This window comes from Chinchilla lanigera, unplaced genomic scaffold (genome assembly GCF_000276665.1).
Source record: "Chinchilla lanigera isolate Chin_1 unplaced genomic scaffold, ChiLan1.0 scaffold00178, whole genome shotgun sequence".
Taxonomy (NCBI): Eukaryota; Metazoa; Chordata; class Mammalia; order Rodentia; family Chinchillidae; genus Chinchilla; species Chinchilla lanigera.
In genome coordinates, this window is record NW_004955579.1 from 1,190,827 (window position 1) to 1,211,750 (window position 20,924).

Here is a 20,924-nt window from a genome sequence, read left to right on the forward strand (position 1 = left end):
GGAGGATTTACTCCCATCTAGAACTGCTTTTGTAGTTCAAAGGAGGAGCCAGGGAAGTCTCCACGTCATCCCTGGATATCCCTAGGTATCTGGGGTTGGTGCCAGGACCCTCAGGACACAGGAATCACGGTGCACTGGTCCCAAGGATAAAGCTGTAGTGTCTGCACAGAACCTGCATGCATCTTCCCATGCCCTTTACATCATCTCTGGCTCATTCACAGTACCCAACACAATGTGAATGCTGTACAAAGAGCTGTCATAATGTGGTCCTGGTCTGATGCAGGGCAGTCAGCACCACATTCCCATCTGAGATGGGCTGAACCCCAGGCACTCTCAAACTACCCCTTGAGGGCTGAGGGCAACGTGAGAGAGGTCAGCCAGCTCCAGTGACCACAAGCCAGCGCCACAGCACATGGGGTCCTGGCACTGCTGGCGACTACCTCACCCCAGGACAGGTTTCCAGAAAGATAAGAGAGGCACAGGTGATAAATGAGTTCCCCAGTGTCCTAACAAAGTCCATGGTCAAAAATAAACTTGATACAAATGCATTATTTTTGAAAAGCTTAAGATTTGATTGTATATAAACACAAAAGCAATGCCTGCTTGCCGTGAAGGGAACTAGGGAGGACACAACACAGAAAGGCCCCAGCTCCTTCATCCCCACTGGCTCCTTGTTACTGGCTGCCAACCCCTGCCCCAGTTATCTGTTCCCCAAATCCCAGGACATGAGGAGATACAGGCAGTCAGAACCCCCTTGTCCCGGTCCCCAGGCCTTTCACAGACCACCTGTAGCCCAGGGAGGCAGCAGCGCACATCTGAACTTTCTTCATCCCCAGCACCTTAAACTTCTGCCCTGTGCTTCACTCATGTGAAAAGTGATGATCCAGTGGACAATACGGCAGCTCTCACAGTGTCCTGGCCACATGGGCTAGGATGGCCACTCCTGATGGTTCGCAGCAGGGCAGCTGGGGTCCTCAGCACAGATCTCCTCTGAAGGGCCTGGGCATGGCCATGGAGCTACGTACTGACTGCCACACACCTCCAACTGCAGAGCCATTCACAGTGGGTCCTCAGGCTTCCCATGACTGCCTGGATATCATCTCATCAAAGGAATCTGTGTCTTTTACTTCCTAGGTCACACAGATCCTAACTCCAGCATTTCCCCCTCTTGTTTTTTTAGAACAGTCTGCTCTAATTCTTTCAGGACTTAGGGAATCTGCAGGCCCACGACCTGTCCCTGGCCATGGGACGTCTGCAGAACCTCCTTAGCTTCCTCCCATTCTGCTTCTCTTCTGGACTTGAAGAACCCCTTCCTATACTTGCAGAGTGCCATGGGCACATCCTCAGTTACAAGCCCAAACATGATCCCTGTCTTGACACGGTCCCTGTGGCTAGTAGCGAGGAGCATCTCTGTGGTTGCCTCCTCACAACCTCAGGACAAAGTGTGTGCTCCCCAGGCAGTTGGGGGTCAGGCTGGTTCTGAGGCTGAGCCATCAAGGTGAAGAGCCTTGGGGATGCAAAGCAGCAGCTGGAGGGAAAGTGTGGCTATGGTGGCCAGGACACTGAGAGGAGATGGTGTACATATTTTTAGGAATATGGCATAATATGGAAGAAATGTGTCCACTTGACACAGAGGAAGGCTGAAATACCAAACAGCTCATGGCTAAATTTAGCAGAAGTGCTTTTACTTAAGAACTGCGTAGGCGAAGGCTTCATAATACAAAAGACGTCCCCAGGGAACCTGCTCAGCTGTGGCCACCAGTGTGCCATGACCTGGTAGGGCTGAGTCCGGGGCCGCCTGACCACAGGGGTAAATGGATTGGGGCTTCACAGTGCTGGAGATGTAGAGGTTCGACTGCTTTGTCCCCACTGACCATGACTCAAGGCTCCCAACTCTCTGCTCTTTTATCTGTGTCTAAGGTGACCCTTCAATTCCCCAAAGCAAAATTGTGCTCCCTGAAGACTAGGGGAGTGTTTACATGTGCTTTCTAACACCTCAGCTCAGGACACGGGAAGGGAGGACCTCCGGAGAGGTTGAGCAGGAGCCTGAGCCATTGGCAAGGGCTTTCTGGTATCTAGGTCTGACCTGGGAGTTTTCCAGACTTACTTGGCTATTGACACTTGGCCTTGATGGCCAAGACCAAGGCTCCCCAGTTGTCAGTATCTCGTGGTGGGATATGAGGCTTGGCTCCCACTGGCAGAAATGTAGTACCTGCCTAGTGGCTAGGTGGGCTGTGCATGGGGCCTGAGCCTTGCCTGGCAGGAGGGGTGATTTCTACCTTGCACCAACTGTGGCCTCCGGCCCCTTCCAGCACAGTCTGAGGTCACCTATGGTGGCTCTTAATCTCTTTTCCACACCCACCCCCAGCTCCTACTGTGGGTGCCACTTACCAGGGCCAGCGCATGGCACTAGAGACCTCCTGTACTTGGGATGCTGGGCAGCCCCAAATTGGGAACTTGTTTGGGAGGACACAGACCAGGGCAGCTGGGTATGGAAGTTGATGACAGAGCCCAACTAGCTGGACAGGTCAGAATCTGATGGAGGCTGTGGGACCCATAAGTCGGGGCCTAAACCATGAAGACCTTGGGTCCCCGTACTCTCTCCTGTTGTGGGGACTCTGGACATTCACTGTCTTTGCCTTTTGACTCCTTTGTACGCAGCCAAGCCTGTAGCTTTAGTGGAGATCATTTTTTCCCTTGAACTGAATTAATTTTGAAGTCAATAAGAATTTCACACACAATACCCAAGGCAGAATATTGCTGTCAGGGAGCAGGAAATTTAATTAAATCCATAGGCTTGGGAAGAAACTGAGGGGCTGATGAGATGGATGGAGTGGAGGGGACCCTGGACAGCATGTACCCACCGTGAGGTAAGTAGCATCATTTCTTCTAGACACCAGCCCCTGAAACACCTGAGTGTTCAGTTTTCAGCGGAAACTGCCATTGGGAAGAGAAATTACTCTTTGGGTTTTGTGCCATAATTTTTATCGCTTTTTCAAATTAAAATATTTTGACTTTCTAATCCATTATTAGGGAATATGCATTTATGGTATTTACAGGGCCTCTGAAATGTTTAATTAAGAAGAGAAACAGTTCTTCAAGGGAATTGGCACTGTAGCCTTGCCCTGGCAGGCTGCAGGGTGGTCCATGAGGGAAACAGGGGCCAGAGGAAGGGAAACAAGGACTGGAGGTCTGCTCTGCAGTGAGTGCAGCCACCCTGCTAGTAACCCCCTGCACCCAGCCCTGTGTATGACCCAGGACCAGGTCAGATCAGAGGCTCCCAGAAGCCTCTGTGCAGGAAGACAGCGTGAGCATGCACACAAGCCTGCCAGGCCTGACTAGTTCAGAAGCTGCATCATACCCTCGCTGCTTACAAGAGAATGTGCATATGTGCATAAGGCCCACGCCTCCCGAGGCTGCACACAGTAGGCCTGATCACAGGTCACGGACATGGCTGCAGGACTGCTCAGCATCTCTGAGTCCTGCCCACTTTACAAGCACAACAGCAGATCAGGGTCAAAAGTGAGGTGAAGCTCAGATGGGGAGACTAGAATGGCAGGTGGTCCCTTCTGGACATGGAGTCCTCTCCCTGGAGCCTACAGAAGCCAAGGATTCCTGTCACTGTGTAGGAATCCATACCTCCTAAGACAGTCTGTTGAGTCCAGGAGGGCCAGCCCAGAAGGATCAGGGCAGAGCAACCCAGGTCCCTGGCTACCATCCCAGCTTGAGTCACAATTCAGAGGCCTCAGAACGGGGCCTGCTGACCCTTTTCTTTAAAGAAATAGTCACTTAGCCAAGTCAAAGCCTTCTTAGAGATCCCTCAGGATGGTCTCCTGGTGTGAAAATGCTAAATTACTACAGGGCAGCAGGCCAGCCTGGGAGCCTGGAATCTACACGGCAATGGGCTAGCCTGGGAACCTGGAATCCACTCACACCTCCTACAGAAACATGATCTGAATTCACAGTCAGTGTGAACAGGGCTGACCTGGGGTCTGACATGATTCTCCTCCATCCCCATTATTTTCCGCTGGGATGGTTGAAAATGAAACTTAGATGCTAAGCCTTGACTCCCGGTAGGTGCCAGGCTCCTGCCAAAGGTACTTACATACAGGCTCACACCAGCCCGCTTGCATGGGCCCAGCTGGGCCTTATCAGTGGGATCCAATAAAAGAACAAACACTGAGTGCACTAAGGAGCAGCATCCTCTGGCATCAGGGTGACCCTGGAGATGGCTTCTGTGTGGAAATGGGATTGATTACCTTTCCGAGCGAGTGAGGCAGGAAGGCCGTCACCGGGCCGGGTGACGAGGGAAGGTCGGAGAGGACGATGGGAACTGAGAGCCACGAGCCACAGCTCACAGAAGAACTGAACAGTGAGGTCGTTTCATTTGCATTAAATTCTAAATACTGTTAACCTTAGTGCAGTCTGGGCCGCTCCTCTCCCACCCACGCCGCCCTGGTTCAGTGGCCTGGGACATGTGGGCAGAGTACAGCAACACTAATTCCAGCTCGCTCCCATGAGCACCGAGTGCAGACCATGCAGTAGCTCCATGTGCTTTCCACACTGCATGGCTAGGGGTCACCCACGCCTACCCGTGTTCTATGGATAACCAGAGGGTGGTGGCCCTAGGAACATTAAACATGGGATGCAGAAAAGCCAACCCTGGTGACGAGGCACAACAGATCAAGTGGGTTAGGCTCATGACACCTCCGGAGGCCATTCCCTCCTCAGGTCATCAGTGCTGGGAAAGAAGGTATCTTTCCAAGGGAGTTGTCTCCACTGAGCAACATCACACACAGCAGAGCCAGGTCACCAAACACGTGCAGTATGGGAACAGGAAGGCCATGAGATTCCCGCCTCCCCACATGGGGACCCTGCAAAGGGTTACCTGCAGGGCAGGGGAGCCCCATGCATTCCCTGAGTGCATAGGGGTGCTGTGAGGATATCAGCCCTGACTCTCAGCTGGTCTCTTAATTATGCTGGTCCTGCCTGCACCCTAGCAGGACACCACCATGGTATCCTGCTGTGTGAAGGGCATTACTGTCCCTGTGGTCCCTTCTCAGCAGGAAAACTCCCCTGGGCAGTAATGAGTCACAACACTTTTCTAAACCTCTGCTTCTCTGGGCAGAAGGTGCTCTCTAGACGCACGGGGCTGACCGTGGTAACATTTCCTGGCTCGCCCTATGCATTCAGCACCAGCTGCCTTTAACCTCATGGTTCTCACAACTATGGCCTAGGGCAGGAGCACTGCCTGCTAACTAGCTGCACACTGACTGATATAGAGGTGTTTTCTCTCCAAGGGCTTCATAATTTGGTGGGAAAATAATTGGCTTTGAATTGTAAATTTCAGTGAAGAGAAGAAGATAAGCTTGAAAGAAGGGGCTGAGTAGGTGGGGGGATCCCCAAAGGCCCCAGTGGCAGAAGGGAACCTGTGCTAGGTTGGTGACCTGCTGCAGGTCAAGGGGCAGGAGTGAGCGCTTCACCATATTTGTGGGCTGTGGAGGAATCTGTGAGAGGCTGGTATTTCCCAGGGCCTCTGACTGCCCCACACTTGTGCAGGTGTGAGGTGACTGAGGCTATGTCAGGCGACAGTGGTCTGTCTGGCAGTAAAGTGGACCGCAGTGCTACACTGGTGTAGGCTGGGAGAGGTGGGCACACACAGAGCTGGGCAGAGGCACAGGCCGAGGGTGCACTTGCTGCACATAGGAATGTCCTTGATCCCTAAGAGCAGGTTCCCTCAGGCAGGTCACTATGGAAAGCCAGGCTGGCAGTGCTACAGCTCTGATCTAGGGTTTCTGTCTGTGGGCCCTGTGCGCCTGATAAGCCACCAGCACCACTTGCCCAGACGCCTCTGTGCAGGAGACAGACCCAGGCTGACTGAAAGGTGCTCCATCTGGGTCAAGTCCACAACAGACTCAGGGCTTCTCAACAACCCAGACTGCGGTGAAGTCTTAGCCAGGATGAGGAAACCCACATGGCAGGAAGGTGAGCTGCTCAGGACCAGACAGCAAGCCCACAGCTGGGCGCCCCGTCACCCAGCTAAGTACAGAAAAAGAGTGGACCTCCAGACCTCCAAGTTGTGGAGCAGTCAGCAGCTCCCAAATGCCAGGCAGCAGGGCAGAGACAGAGACCCTGGGAGCAATCTGTCACCCGTTGCTTGGAAGAAAGGAAGCTTTATGTTCTCACAGGGACAAGAGGACACTTTTGGGCCTGTGGCATTACACAGGGAACCTACCTTGCTTTCATCCTCAGGGTCGTTGTAGGCACATGCTTCTATGAAATCTGGGAATGTCTCTGACCATCCATCACTTGTGCAGTTTTTGCTTATGTTTCCTGGAAAGTAAAGTTTCAATGTTTTATCTACAAGTCTGTGGAAACTTGACACAGGACGGACAACTTGGCAGTGCAGAGGCCTGGCCATCCTGAAATGGTATCTGCTCTGGCCACGCAGAAGCCCTTCTTGGCTTCTCCACCCACATCATTTCTTCACACCTGCCTCATGGGCTCAGTGGGGCTGACACCATGGACAGACCCTGTCATAAATCAATAAAAACAACTTGTAATTCTAACTGCTGCAAATCAGAACACTTTTATTTTGGAGCAGAATGATTTTGATGTTTCTCACCATGAGAGACAGCTATCACCAAGTCTAATCCCCATGGGCCCTGCCACCCACTCTGCCTGCTCCTCTCCCTCTGCCCACCCAACCCTGCTCTGCCCACTGTCCCACTCTTTCCTCTTATGTCCCAGCTCCTGGTACTGCTGGGGGGGCGCCTGGGCATCAGATTTAGCAAATACCTTCACTCACATCATCTCTTTATGTTTGGGGCAACCTAAGGAGGCAGACTTGGCAGTGTTGCTGCTCCCACTTTACAGATGGTAGAATAAGGTCCTGAAGGTTGGATGACTACTGAGTAGGAGACACATCTTCTGACTCCAGAGTCCTGGCCTTTCTTTACACTGTAGATGCCTACCTGCCCGTGGCTTTGCATAATCAGACAAAACTTAGAGCAAGCTCATTCTACCACAGTGGCAATCTGTCAGTAGCTCCTGCCAGGGAAGGTGGTGGGTGGAGCAAGACCAAAACCTGACTCCACAGGCTGCATAGCTCCCCTGGGGACCCACTTGTGGTCCTCCAGAGGTGTCTTACTCTCCAGTCACATGTGACAGGTATTCACAGGGCTGGACTGCTTCCTAGCCCTGTGCTAATAGGATTGGGATTTTCCAGAATATTTATGACCCAGCCATTGGCTGGGTGGGAGTTTGTAAAGTTCAGATTGTTTCATGACTCAGATCACTTAAGAATGTAGATGACCTATGCATAGGTGTGACTTCAGCCTTGACCTTCTGCAGGTGAGGAGCAAGGGCCCTTTCCCCCCATCCCAGTCTTGTTTCCAGAACTTTAATTTGAAGTCCAACACTATTACTCTTCAAAGTTCCCACCCTCCAACACCCACCCAGAGAAAAAAAGTTCCCCACAGCTCTGCAAAGCATCAAGCTTTCCTGTTTCCAGATGTATCTTCTATTCTCCAGTTTTACAGACAGACGTCCCCATGATAGGAAGGTCCGGATCACTCACAAAAACCAAAGCCTCCTCTTGGGAACTAGAGGCGTGTGTGCCCTGTGCAGAGCAAGCCAGGAACCAAAGAGGAGTCTGGACAGTGTCTGAGACTGCAGGCTCAGAAGCTGCAAACTTCAGGTAATGTCCAAGGAGCTGGTGGGGCGGGGCTGGGTCAGCAGGGTCAGTGCAGCAACCCAGCCACCAGCCAGCAAGAGGGAAGCTCAGTCCCAGAGGCTGCCCTCCTGCCAGTATCATAGCTCCAGGGAGCTGACTTCTCTCCCTTCCCTCAAGACCCAGGGCACAGGGTCGGGGAGGCAGCTCAGTGCAGTGCCTGCCTAGCAAGCACAAGGCCCTAAGTTCAATTCCTGGTACCAAAAAAAGAACAAAAAAAAAAAAAGAAGAAGAAGAAGAAGAAGAAGAAGAAAAAGAAGACAACCCAGGGAAATTCTCTCAGGTTTATGGGAGTTTCTCTTGGCAGAGGCCACTGGAAGCTTCTCCACCTTTCCCACCGCCCTGAAAGCAGTTTTGGTGGTGACTCCCTAAGTCTGTGGTCTCTGGCTCAGCCTCTCTCTTCATGCCTCCCTGCAGGGTCAAGTGGATGGTGTCCTCCTGCTCCCCAAAGCCAGTGCTCACCCTGGCACAGCCCTGCTGATCCCTGGCTGCACTTGGCAGCAGAAGGGGCCAGAAGTGACCGCAGGAAGCAAGGCCCAGCTTCCATGAGGGAAAAACCAACTCTCAGATGCAAACTCCATGGGGCAGAAGCCAGCACACAGGGGCATACCTGGCTTGACGTAGAAGTTGTTGAACACCAGGGGGCAGGGCACGGTGACTGTCTCCCCCAGGTCCGCAGGGTGCCAGCACGTGAGGTTGTCCCAGATGCCAGGGCAGGCTGGAAGGAGAAGCACAGTGTGAGGGTGCACAGCCAAGGCAGCTTGCAGGGGCACGTGGCTCTGGTCAGACGTTCACAGGGAGGAAACCTGTAATCAGACAACGATCTTGCAGGCTACTTCTGAGAAGCACAAACAGCCATGTCACCAGGAACACGGCAGGCCTGTGTGCTCATTTAATTTGTTTTGGAGAAACGACGAGGTCTGTGCTAGAAAATATCTGAATAATTCAAGAGTACTGGGAACTTTGAAAGGCTTTCTTTTATTTTAGTTAATTTACAAAACTAATTTTATGTATTTAAGGGGTAAAAATGGTGTCTCTATACATGGAGTGTGGAATGATCAAGCTAAACTAATGAGCACATCCATCACCTCAAGTACTTCTTTCGGGTGAGAATATGTAAATTTCTCTCTTTCAGTATTTTGAAATCTACAGTATTAAGTACAGTTGCCCTGCTATGTGATAGTTCCCCAGGACACATTCCTCCTTTCCAACTGAAAGCCCATACCCTCTCCTCTCCAGGTGCTGGCCACCACTTCTCTCCTCTCTGCTTTTGTGATCAACTCGTAGATTACACATGAAGGAAACCCTGCTGCGCTTGTCTTTCTGTGCCTACTTCACCTAGCTATTTTGCTTCAGATCCATCTATGTTGCTGCAATTGATGGGATTTCCATCTTTTTAATGGCTGAATAGTATCCCACTGTACATCTAGACCACATTTGTTTGGTCTTTTTTGGCACCAGGAATCAAACTCAGAGTCTCATACTTGCCAGGCAGCTGCTGCACTGCTGAGCTACATACACCCTTGGCCCCACCACATTTTTAATTTAAAAAAATGAATTTAAAAATTCAAAATTATTTTTTCATTTCAAGAGAATCATTACTTTCTTCTTATTGTTCTCCACTCCACTGTGGTGGAAGGGACACCTTTTGGGTCAAAGTCTTGGAGACTTAGCTGGGGTAGTGTGGTGGACTGACAACTGGTGGTCAACTTATAACACCCAGCTGAGCTGCGTAAGTGTGGTGCTGGGTGGGAGGCCCACCTGAGGATTGTTGCCAGCACTCAGAGGCAAAACTGGAGAAGAAGTTAGGCTGTTGGGAGCTGGTAGAAGTGGTTGGGATAATGCTGGAAGTGGAGAGAAGCTGCAAGGAGTTGTTGGTTTGTTGGAGGAGCTCATCATGCTGGCTTTCCTGATGAACTTGGCTGTTTTCATCCTCCAAGGAGCTTGGGACCTTGTTGCTGAGAATGGCTTCAGTTCACTTTGGAGGAGCTCTGGTCCTCACTTTGAGCATCACTTCCTGGCTCCAGAGGGAAAGATGGTACACTCTGCTCAGTCTCCTGGAAAAGCTTGTCACTTTGGCTTTCCTGATGGGAACTTGGCTGTCCTGATCATGGGAGGAGCTCAAGACCTCACTGTTGCTGAGGATGGCTGTGGTACCTTTTGGGGGAGCTCTGGTTCTTATTCTGAGTGTCACTTCCTGGCTCTAGTGCAGATCCCTCAGCCTGCTAGCACAGATCCTTCATCCTGCTGGCAAGACTTTCTAGCTTCCACCACTGACCTTTGGGCCTTCACAGTGCAGATCCGTGAAACAGGCCTGCATGAGATATTGTTATGGGCTCTAGACCTCCATTTGGACACATGGGAGGCATTGTTATGGGCTCCAGGTCTTCAGCTGGACTCATACAGGACATTACCGTGGGATCCAGACCCTCAGCTGGATTTTTCAGCCTTTAGTTTGTGGACAGATTTCCTGTACTCTCTTGTATATGATTCTATGGGTGACTATTATAAATAATCTTATAAAGTATGTACCCTGTATTATTTTGTTCCCCTTGCAAAAACCCCAAACCATGACAGGTAGGGATGGTCAGAAGCCTGGTGAGCCAATCCTAGAGAAAGCAGAAGCCATAAAACTCACATCCTAATTGTTCTAATTGATAACATGGATGTATGCATTATGTTGGCTTAGAATTCAGAGCTGAAGGCCTTCCTCTAGCCTGAGTGGGCCCTCACCCTGGGGGAGGGAGGTGCAGCTTCTGTGGGGGTCTCTTGGAAGAGCCGAACCCACTGCTGTGAGAAGAGCCATGGTGAGCAAAGGCTTTTGTGCCTTCCAGCTGGATGTGCTGCAGGAATGACCCAGCCGATGTGCACAGTACTGAGGTCCACAGAGCTCCTGCAGAACCAAGGCTGTGCAGGAAGGCCCAGAAGTGCCAGGAAGCTGAGCTGGATGGGACTGTAGCAGGGCCAGAACCACCTCCTCTCCACCTGATCAGGCTGAAAACCTTACTGTTCATATTTGTTACTTTCCTGTTGCTGGGATACAGGCACAACACCCACAGTTTAAGGAAGGAGAGGCTTATTTTCCTTCATGAGTTCAGGCCATAGTTGGCTGGCTCCAAGGCAGAAACAGCATGGTGGAGAGGCCTGGCTGAGGGCTCCTGGCAGTCAGGAAACAGAGAGCAAGGGGAGAAGTGTGGACAAGAATCCCCCTTCCAGTCACGCCCAATCAGGCCCCACCTCTCACCAGCACAGTCATTTACTGAGCTCATCAGTAAATGACTCCACTGATGACTGTAGCATCTCATGATCCAATCACCTTGCAAACGCAAGAGACTTCTGGGGGACATTTTAGATCTAAGCCATAACACCTTGCCATGAGGATTTAAATGCCTCTGACCACCATGTCCAAAAGGACTGTGTTTTCTGAAGTCCCACATTCTTGCCTCACACGAGCAGCCAGACTCCTCCCGAGGACACCATTTGAGTAAGACACCTTCCCAGGGGTCTCCACTACTGGGATGGAAACACAACTGGGTGCCATATGGCATGTGTGAAGCCAAGCCACCGGCCAACTCCATCTTGGTGAACGAGATGGAAATCATTTCATCACCCAGACGGGGGAAGGACATGGCATGAATATCACTTCACTACCCCCTGGTTGTGCCTCCTCTGTGTGCGGGGGATCAAAAGCAGAGAGGGATGTTTTTATGTTAGCAAGAAGATGGGAGAGAGGAGAGAGAAATTGGAGAGCAAGCCCTACTTGAGCATGGGAAGACAAGTGGCTCTGGCCTGTCGAGACCAGCTCAGGTGAGCCAGCTGTACTGGGGACTCATAGTCAGGTCCAAGATCACTTATTATAAAGGGTGATTTTTCTCCTTCCTAGGAGAACCCACAGCAAAGTACTCCTTGTACCCTGGCCATTCCCAGTATAGCGTCTGCTGTGGCCAGGGGAGAGTGGCTATCTGGCAGGACATGGAGTTACACAGAGCTCCTCTCCAAGGCTGTGGTTCTCGGTTTGTCCGAGTCACACTCCAGGAAGAAGAACCAGGAGCGGGCCAGGCTTACTGTCCAGCATCCTGAGTTTCTGAGGACAGAGCTCTGAAGAAAGTCACCTGGGAGGCCCCATGTTCTAGATGCCACATCCAGGGCAATGGCAGAGCTGAGGGTAGCTGAACTTGGCCTCTGAGCTCCTGGGCTTGGGGTTGCCTCCCTGACCCATATTCTTGGCTTGTTCCAAGGTCCCTTCCCTGGAGTGTCCTAGGAATTTTAAAATATTTTCTTTTGAGACAGGGTCTTGCTAAGTTGCTCAGGCTGGGCTCAAACTCTCAATCCTCCTGCCTCAGCCTCCCAAACAGCTGCAATTACAAGCTACCACTGGATAACTTCTTTAATTCATTTTTGAGGTACCTGTCTTAAATCCACACCCAATTAGGGAAGGCTCCCCTATACCCAGGATTTCCCCCACCATGGGCGGCTGGCCTGGGGTCAAGGCCAGCTCTGGGTACTGTGATGGTCAAGGGGGTCTTGCCCCTTGTTGGCATGCCCACATGGTCTCTGGGTACATGGGGTGGGCTGGCCACCTCTTTGCAGAGATGGGGAGGGTGCAGCACAGCACCCTGTCCTCCCCACTCTGAGACAGGTTTCATCAGCCACGTAACTTTCTCTGAAAATAAAAGCATCTCCCTCAAGACTGACTTCACACTAAGGAGCCTGCGGGAGGCCAGCACAGATGCTGAAGTTCACAGAAGGTCCAAGTTCCAAGGGTTGGCTGGGCATGGAAAGTCTTCCTTGGGTTTCACACGTGAGACATGTAACAGTTAAATCTCCATTGGTAAGCCCCCAATATCCACTATACTTAAGCACTGAATGGGGCCAAAAATGCTTGCTCTTTGATCTTTTAGGAAGAATTTTTGTTCTTTTTTAATTGATGAGAAAACTATGAGACTATGAGAATGCTGATGAATGAATATATAAAGAGTAATTAGAATTAGAGAATTCAACATGTTCTCATTTCCAAACACAACTGTTTCAGGGAAAAATCAATGGATAATAGGATATTGATGATACTACTGAGCTACAGCAATGAAAACCCAGGGAGAAACTGACAGATGCAGGAGTAGCAGAAGCTTGATGACAACACAGCCATCAGTTGTGGAGTATGCTTATCTTGGTGGACTGGCACCTGTGGGGAGATCACCTGTGTGGGGCTGTATTGTGCAGGGCAGGCTTGTGTGTGCCTCACCTCTGTGTGCCTGCACCTGTGTGAGGCTCACCTGTTCGGATCTCACCTGTGTCTGCATCTGTCCATTCCTGTACCTGTGTGGAGATCAGTCGTGGGGCTGCACTGGGGTGGGGCTCCCCCTTGGCTCACCTGTGTGGGCCTGGACCTGGGTGGGGCTGCATTGGTGTGGGGTCCACCTGTGCAGGGCTCACCTGTATGGACAGCCCCATGCGGGCAAGCTTCTGTCTCTTCTCTGGTAAAGTGAGGGCTGGGCAGAGAGGTTTCTGGGATTTCTTGGAGTTCTACATTTTGAAGTCCTTTAGAAAAACTTATTATTTTCCTTTTGGCCTAAAGCCATTGATCCTCTATGCATATCATCACTTAAAGAACTAAAAGCTGGATGGAATTGGGAATTGAATTGGGAATAGAAATTTTTTGGAGGTGCTTTGTCCTTTGAACTACAGCCATCTGTTCTGACCTGAACTGTCCCCAGTAAGTGACTCCCACCTGCTAGCCTCACACAGCCATGGCATTGCTCAAGCTTACAGAAGATGCTTCCTTCTCTTGGAGGTTCTGGGCCAGCACCTCTTGCAGAGGCACCCCACTCAAATGTCCAGCACACTGAAGATCCTCCTTGTAACCCGGAGCCCAGACCCAGCTATGTGTAGCCTCTGCCCTGGCCCACAGAGGCCCCTGAAGTGAGATGGCAGTGATTCAGCAGTATTGCCATTGCTACCTCACTGTGGGTTTCTGCTCAGAGACCCCTCAAAGCGACACCATTCTTGGATACCTGGGGTCACTTAAGACACTTGGTACAATTGCTTCACAGCCACATGAGCTGACCATACAGTGTGACGGACTCCATGGGGTCTGTTTCCTGAGCTTGGGCCTACGGTAAATATGCAGACACTGGTCTCTGGGCAGCTGCTTATCAGGGACCATGACACAGAGGTCCCTGTGGGAACACGGAGGAAGCAGGGTATGATTGCCCCAGGTCCAGCTCCCACGGCCATGGAGAGGTGAGCATGGTGACAGGGCAGTAAACCCTCAGGTGCAGCTGGCCATACCTCCAGTGCCCTTGGACCTGGGCTCCTCTGCAGACATCACTGGAGGCTGCCTGCTCAGGTGGCCAACTATCAAACACCCATTACTCTGAGTCCTGGCATGCTAAATGGAACAATGACTATACAAATTCTGCCACATGAGGATTTCTTTTCTTTTTGTTCTGAGGATGCATATTTACATTACTTGTCCTTAAACTATTTCCCAGTAAGACAAGGAGAAATGCATCCATATATTAGCAAAGGTGGCTATGGTGCCAAACGCCAATTTAGAGAAGCTGCAATTAGGAATGATGACAATAATTGCTACTGGCAGAAGCAGAGATGGAGGAAGCCTTTGAGGGAAGCTCCCAAAGCAATGACTTGTCAAAACGATGGAAGGAACATGCTCTGGAATGTGTAGAGGACAAAATGAGACTGTGCTCTTCTTATAGACAATCAGGGTAGCTGTAAGATGACCCCATGCTAGGAGGCTGGAGATGACTCAGGAGACAAAGACACAGCTCAGGGTTTGCTGATAGCCTGTCCCAGGACACAGGCCCTAAGAAGCAGGCTGTTCCTTCCTACTGACTTCATACAACTTCTAGATGAGCAGCAGTGAGGTCTGGTGTGGAGGCTTCTCACTGTATATATTTTTAAACAGTATTTTTCTATGTGCATGAATCACTCTTTTCTTTCTCTTACGGAGTGACAGATTGACTGATTGATTGTTGTTCTTGGGATTAAGCCCAAGGCAAGTGCCCTACCACTGAGGTTCATCCCTAGCCCCCCACTTAACTTCTAATGTGAGAATATTCACAAATTCCTTCAACAAAAGCTTCTAAAGTGTCTTTCTAAGGCCTGTAAGACTTGGGACGCAAGCCAAGTTCGGTGGCACATGCCTGTAACCCTAGCACTTGGGAGGGGCCATGAGTTTGAGGCCAGCCTGAAGTACACAGTGAGGTTCTGTCTCAAAAAACCAAAAGGAAAAAAAAAGATAAAAGAAAGATTTGAGGAATATGGCAAGAAACAAGATGCTACCTCTCTTTGAGGACAATGTAGTGGAAGGGGCAGCAACCACAGTCCGTGGTGGCCAGCAAGGTGACCATACAACATACTGGGAAGCAGAGGATGTCCAGCTCCCTATGGAGTCACCTGGCCTGTGGAAGTGTCCTCATGGGTGCCTCATGAAGATGCCTTGCCATCTTTCTGAGGTTATAATCCTGACTCTCCCCTACCTGCTTGATGGTACAGGCACCTACTCTGGGGCACAGAAGGTACACCAGCCAGTGGCCCCCAGGAGATGCTGTGCTTTCCTGGGCCATGACACGGATGCCTTCATGAACACGGCCACCCGAAGGGACTTCATGAGACCTTGAGTACGTGAGCTCATGCTGTGTGTGGTACCATAAGCAGAAAGGCTCTAGTCTCTGGTCTCTGGCCTCACAGACACCTCGTGTCTTCTGCTGGCACCTATGAAACCATTGCTGGTTGCCTTGCTGACCTGCAAGTGGGGAGCCCTCACGGTTGGTTCCTGAGATGTAGACCATAGTCCATTTAGCACCTTTTGTTTAAAACAAATCAAACCCAGCCGTTTAGGCCAGCACCTTCCGAGGCCTGGTCCTGAGTCAGCGGTTGCCATCCACGCTTCAACCCTGTGCCATGCAGGAAAGGAACTTCCCAGAAAGTGCAGGTACCACCAAATACTGCTGCGTCCCTGCGGCCAGCAGAAGATGACATGACGTCACACGAGGGAGGCGCCTGCCTTGGCCCAGCCAGGCACGGGCAGTCAGCAAGGTCTCTAGGCACCTATGGCCTTCAGCATCACGCCCACAAGGTGGCAAGGCTAAGCTGGGCTCGGTGACGAATCCCTGTGGTCACTGAGCTCGACACCTCAATGGACAGAGCAAATGCTTTGAAAACATTCTGAACTAAAACTGGTTTTTGTTTCAATTTGTTACAAGGTTTTTCTAATTGACTATTGCTATGATTTGGACCTCAAACGTCCCCCAAAAGTCTCTGCATGTTCAGAGGCTGAGATTTTGGCAGGTGGCTGGATCGTGAGGTTCTAAATTCACATATGGATTAATCTATACTTTGAGGGTGCTGCAGCAGGAGACAGAAGCAGGAGCTTGGGGCCTGCTTGGAGGGAGGGGCAGGGCGTGACCTGGGGGCTGTGTCTTGTCCCTGGACATTCTTCGCTGGCTCTTTCTGTTCCCTGCCTGCCATGGTGAGCAGCATTTTTCCACCACAGGTTCCCAGCGTGATACAGGCCTCATCGCAGGCCTATTGCCCGGGAGCCAGCTGGCCATGGAAACCTCTGAAACCACGAGCCAGAACAAACCTGTCCTCCTTCAAGTTTTTCTTCTCAGGTATTTGTCGCAGGGACAGAAAGCTGACCAGCACAACCATGTCACAAAGTCTTACAGGAGTCTCCTCACTAGAACTGAAGACTAGTGGCCACGAGCTGTGTCCCAGCACTGCAGGAGGCTGAGGCAGGAGGACTGGAAGTATGAGCCTGATCCAGGCAATGTAGTGAGACCCTGTCTCAAAATAAAAAATAAAAAAGAGCTGCGGATGGAGCTTAGCAGGAAGGCCCTGGGGTTCAACCCCAGTACACAGAAAACAAAAATAAACAGAAAAGGAATTGAAGCTGGGCACGGTGCTACACTCCTGTAATCCCATCATTTGGAAGGCTGAGACAGGAGGAGTATCACGCGTTTGGGGCCACCTGGGCTACAAAGTGAATTCAAGGCCAGCCTGAACTGCCCAGTGAGACCCTATGTTACAAAGACTGAAAGAAAAAAAAAATTGAAGATCAGTTTTTCTTGTTTCTGGTGCTCTTTCACGCCTATTCATTATCGGTATGGAATCTAAAAGTGACTCCCACATAAAAATACTTCTGTTACGTTTGACTTCGTGAAGCAAAAGCCTGCTCACAAATGTTTGCTGACGTGCTGTGGCCTTGCTCAGCGCTGGTGCTGTGGGCCCTGGTTCCCATCACCTGCAGTATCTCCATCCTGGTAGCTCACTACTATTTATATCCCTGGGATTTGAGCCATGCTTATTTCAAAGAAGAAGCAGCAGCACTGTGGACACAGGCTGTCTGTGCAAGAGCTGAGGACGGTGGTCCCTGTCAGCTCTGCTTTTCCACAGAGGGCCACTGGCCAGAGCATGTCCTGCCAGTCAGAATGCTGGAACGAATCAGATGCACATATTACATGTCTTTGCCAGAACGTAATACTGAAATTAAAAGCTTGAACTACAAGAAGACATAGAAGACACTTATCATTGCAAGAAAACTGAGTGGGATTCCTGCCACATCCAGGAAAGGCAGCGTTCTGTGGCCTGGGTCTCACCTACTGCTCTCAACCACACTGGTGCAAGGAGAGCTCTGCACCTCAGGAACAGCAGCCCAGGCCCCCGGTGCCACCCACAGATGCTCTCTGAAGAGTATTTTTTAGTGTGCAGACTTATCTTTGGAAGGAACACCTAGCAGGAGTCATAGCCACCACCCCCAAAGCAGGCAGTGCTGGCCACAGAGGTCTGCCTGCTCCTGCAGAACCTGTTTTTAATACACTGTTTGCAAAGTTTGAAAAAATTGAAATATTTTATACAAAGTTTATATTTCTGGTAAACAGTCTGAAAATAGGGAGCTAGAACCTACTTTTCCTCAGGGAGCAGCGAATGGAGGTACAGAGGGCTGCCCCTTAGGACCCTAACAGCACCTGATTCCAAGCCCTGTTGTCTAGGGTTATTTGGATTTTCACTGAAAAGAGCACAGCGTGCGGCCATAAGCTCACTCACCCACTCTGGTCCCCAGAGCCAACCCTCAGCATGTGCTGTCTGTGAAGCTGGAAGGGGCCCTGGAGCCAGAGTGCTGTTTTTCAGATGAGACATGGGGGACAGGGAGCGCAGAGATGCCTGTCTGTAACAGTCAGAGCCACTATATTCAGCATGGGAACTACGGGCTGCCTGCGGCCCAAATGGCAATGTACTATGAAATGCAAAAAGCACACCAGCCTCCTAAGACTTAGTAGGAAAAATGTAAAAGTAATAATTTCAATGTTGAGTGTTACAAATCAAAATGATAAACAGACATATTTGGGCAAATACAATGCATTATTAAAGTAATCTCACATTTCTTTTTATTATTTTAATGTAGCTGCTAGAAAATCCCAGTTACCTACATGGCTCCCATTCTGTTCTACGAGGCACGGTGCCAGGCTGTCATGACAGAGACTCACTTCATTTTAATTTCGTTCTTGAAGAAAATAAATGATGGCATGACTAGAGAAAAGAAAGCTCACAGGCGAAGCCTCTGCGCTATCACTAAACAGTAACTGGACCCAGGGTCTACACAGCCCGAACCTGTGCTGTGGGACACTCAGTAGCCCTCTGCATATCTCACAGCATATTTGCAGTCTGCAGTACTCACAATAGGGCTGTCTGCAGGGAAACAGAAGTCCATTTTCCCGTTGGCTTTCTGGTAAGTTTCTACTGTCATTAACTGGAGAAGAATCATTGTGACAGGGCTAAGAGTTTAAAGTTCAGGAATGCAGATAAATGTTCCTTCTATGAAAAAGTAAAGCTGTGCTTGCAAAGCGTAACAACTACATAAAACGATGTCATTCCTTTTGCTGCTCCTCAAATCACAGAAACCATCACTAGTAAGGATTAACGCTTTGTTTTAAAAGGTTGGTGTGGGGACCCCACTGACACAGTCCTGCATGAGTTCTGCCACTGGTTCAATAAACCTCTGGAAAGTGGACCTGCCCTTAAGATGTAGACACTCTCACCCTCGGCAGGAGAGGGGCTCCCAGATGCGGCAGTCAGGTGTTCACCATCTACCACAAGCACAGGCTGACTCCTTATATCACCACCTACCTTTGTGCTTTTCTGTTTGAGTGCTTAGAAGCTCTGAACATTTTGTTTCTTCCTCCTGTATTTCCAGATGAAATCGGCATTCTGGGTGAATGCTGTTCACCTGTTCAAGGTTATAAGACAGAGAAGTAACTACTAATTGCATAAAAGGGCAGTCAAACAAAAGTTCTAAAGAAGAATCCAAAATCTCACCGTTCTAAGCTACTCCCCAAATGAAATTCATTTAGAAGCCTCACCTTCATTTTTCTGGCATGGTTATTTACAAAACTCTTACTACTTATTTTGTAGATGTTTCATAAGACAAATATAAAACCCAATGGAATATTTTTTTTTTTCTGAGCAGGAAAATAAACTAGCAGAATACACTGTATGTCATTAGCACTAATTTTGGGACCATAGAGCCCTTTAAACCGTTACTCTTGATACTCAAATTTTTCACTTCACCGCCTTTGATTAGATTAAAGCAAATGCACGTTTCCTCTCAGGACCACTGTTGGAGACGCCAGCTCGCTTTCTCCAAGGGCTTCTCCGTGTCTACTGCAGAGTCATAACAGGACAACTACATTTTTACCGGCCTCAGGACATGTTCAAAACTTAACCCTAAGAATGCAAATAAAACTGTAATCAGTTTTTCACTTAGAATTTGATGTGAAAGAGCTTTCGGAAAGATTAAAAAGATGAGGAAGGAGGCAGGCATACGAGAATCCATTGCTAGGACTCCAGGGAGAATGGTAATTTCGAGTCAGAACCTTTGTGGGGTCTACAAACGCAACAAAAGTCATCACTGATGGTGTTTACTGACACATAAAAGTGCCAGACGATATCAGTCTCAGACGATAACACACTCTGACTGCTGGCTTTCTCCACCTCTGCCAGCCTCAGCAAGGGCCTACTTTGCTGGCCCAAGCCCCTGGCTGCTCAGCAGGTTCCGTCTCTGCCTGTCTGTCTCAGTCTCTCCCTCCCTCTATCTTACTTTATCTCACTCTGTCTCAGTCTCTCCCCCTCTCCCTTTTATCAAAATTTTACTAAAACAGTAACCAAGGAGAACCATACTCTTGGCAATGTCATGGGTCTATGTTTAGTTATCCCACTATTAACACAGCCTAGAATCCCAAGCAGAAATGCATTTTCCTAGCAGAATTAAAAGAAACTTAATGCTGTATATCTCTGCCACATTTATCCCATTAAAAAAAAAAAAAACAAAACAAAACAAACAACAACCAGGGTCTCTATAGTGTTACTAGCTCATTATTTATCACACAACCACCAAAGGTGGACTCCTGTTCCCAAGTATGCTGTTTTTCAAGCCAAAGGGCCACATTTCCGACTTAAGGAAATTTTGTCGATTTTTAAAATTATGTTGATTTAAAAGGTAAAACATTAGGATGTTAAACGCACTATAATACCAAGACTGTTTGAATGTGCAAAGCAGTGATTTATGGGGATTCCACAGGTTAGAGACCTTCAGGCCGCAATTCCTGACGCTGCCTCAGCCAGGCTGGGCTCTGCCCTCGCAGCCCCGGGGCTGGGGAGCCCAGGACCACGGCCCCGCAGCCGTCCCCGCACGCGCGCCCCGCGCGAGCTCCGCCGGGAGGGGGCCGAGAGGGGGCTACCGCCGCCCCACACGGGTCTTCGAGCGAGGGTAAAAATTCCTGAGCACTCTGCAGCAAACCTGTTTTCAGTTCATTACTCCCCCGCACTCCTGAAACAGGCAGGACGGTCCCCACAGGAAACTTCCCTGCCCGCCGCGCGGTGACAGGGACCAGGTGGCGGAGCGTCGCCAGCCGCGGGGCCGCGGCGGCGGGAACCTGACCCCGGCTCGACGCAAGCCCCAATTCAAGCCCGAACGCGACCCGCCCCGAACCCCATCCAGAGCCCGAACTCACATCCGATCGAACTCTACCGCAGCGCGAACCCGCCCGGATTCGATTCGACCCGAACCCGACCCCGAGCCCGACCCGGCCGGGCCGAAGCCCGGCGCAAGTCCAAAGCCGAGCCGGACCGAACGCCGCCGCGCGGACGCGAGTCGGGGACCCGGGGCCCCGGC

General features: G+C 50.3%; 1 protein-coding gene across 1 annotated transcript in view; it reads right to left on the reverse strand.

Moving 5' to 3' along the window:
• Vipr2 (vasoactive intestinal peptide receptor 2) overlaps nucleotides 1-20,924 on the reverse strand; it is a 52,092-nt gene that overhangs the window by 30,207 nt on the left and 961 nt on the right. Inside the window, exons 2-5 of the mRNA XM_013509665.1 lie at nucleotides 20,764-20,859; nucleotides 18,881-18,980; nucleotides 8,343-8,450; nucleotides 6,236-6,333 (exon numbers count right to left, since the gene is read on the reverse strand). Of these exons, the coding sequence (XP_013365119.1) occupies nucleotides 6,236-6,333; nucleotides 8,343-8,450; nucleotides 18,881-18,980; nucleotides 20,764-20,859 (402 nt within the window). The remainder of the gene's footprint in view (nucleotides 1-6,235; nucleotides 6,334-8,342; nucleotides 8,451-18,880; nucleotides 18,981-20,763; nucleotides 20,860-20,924) is intronic.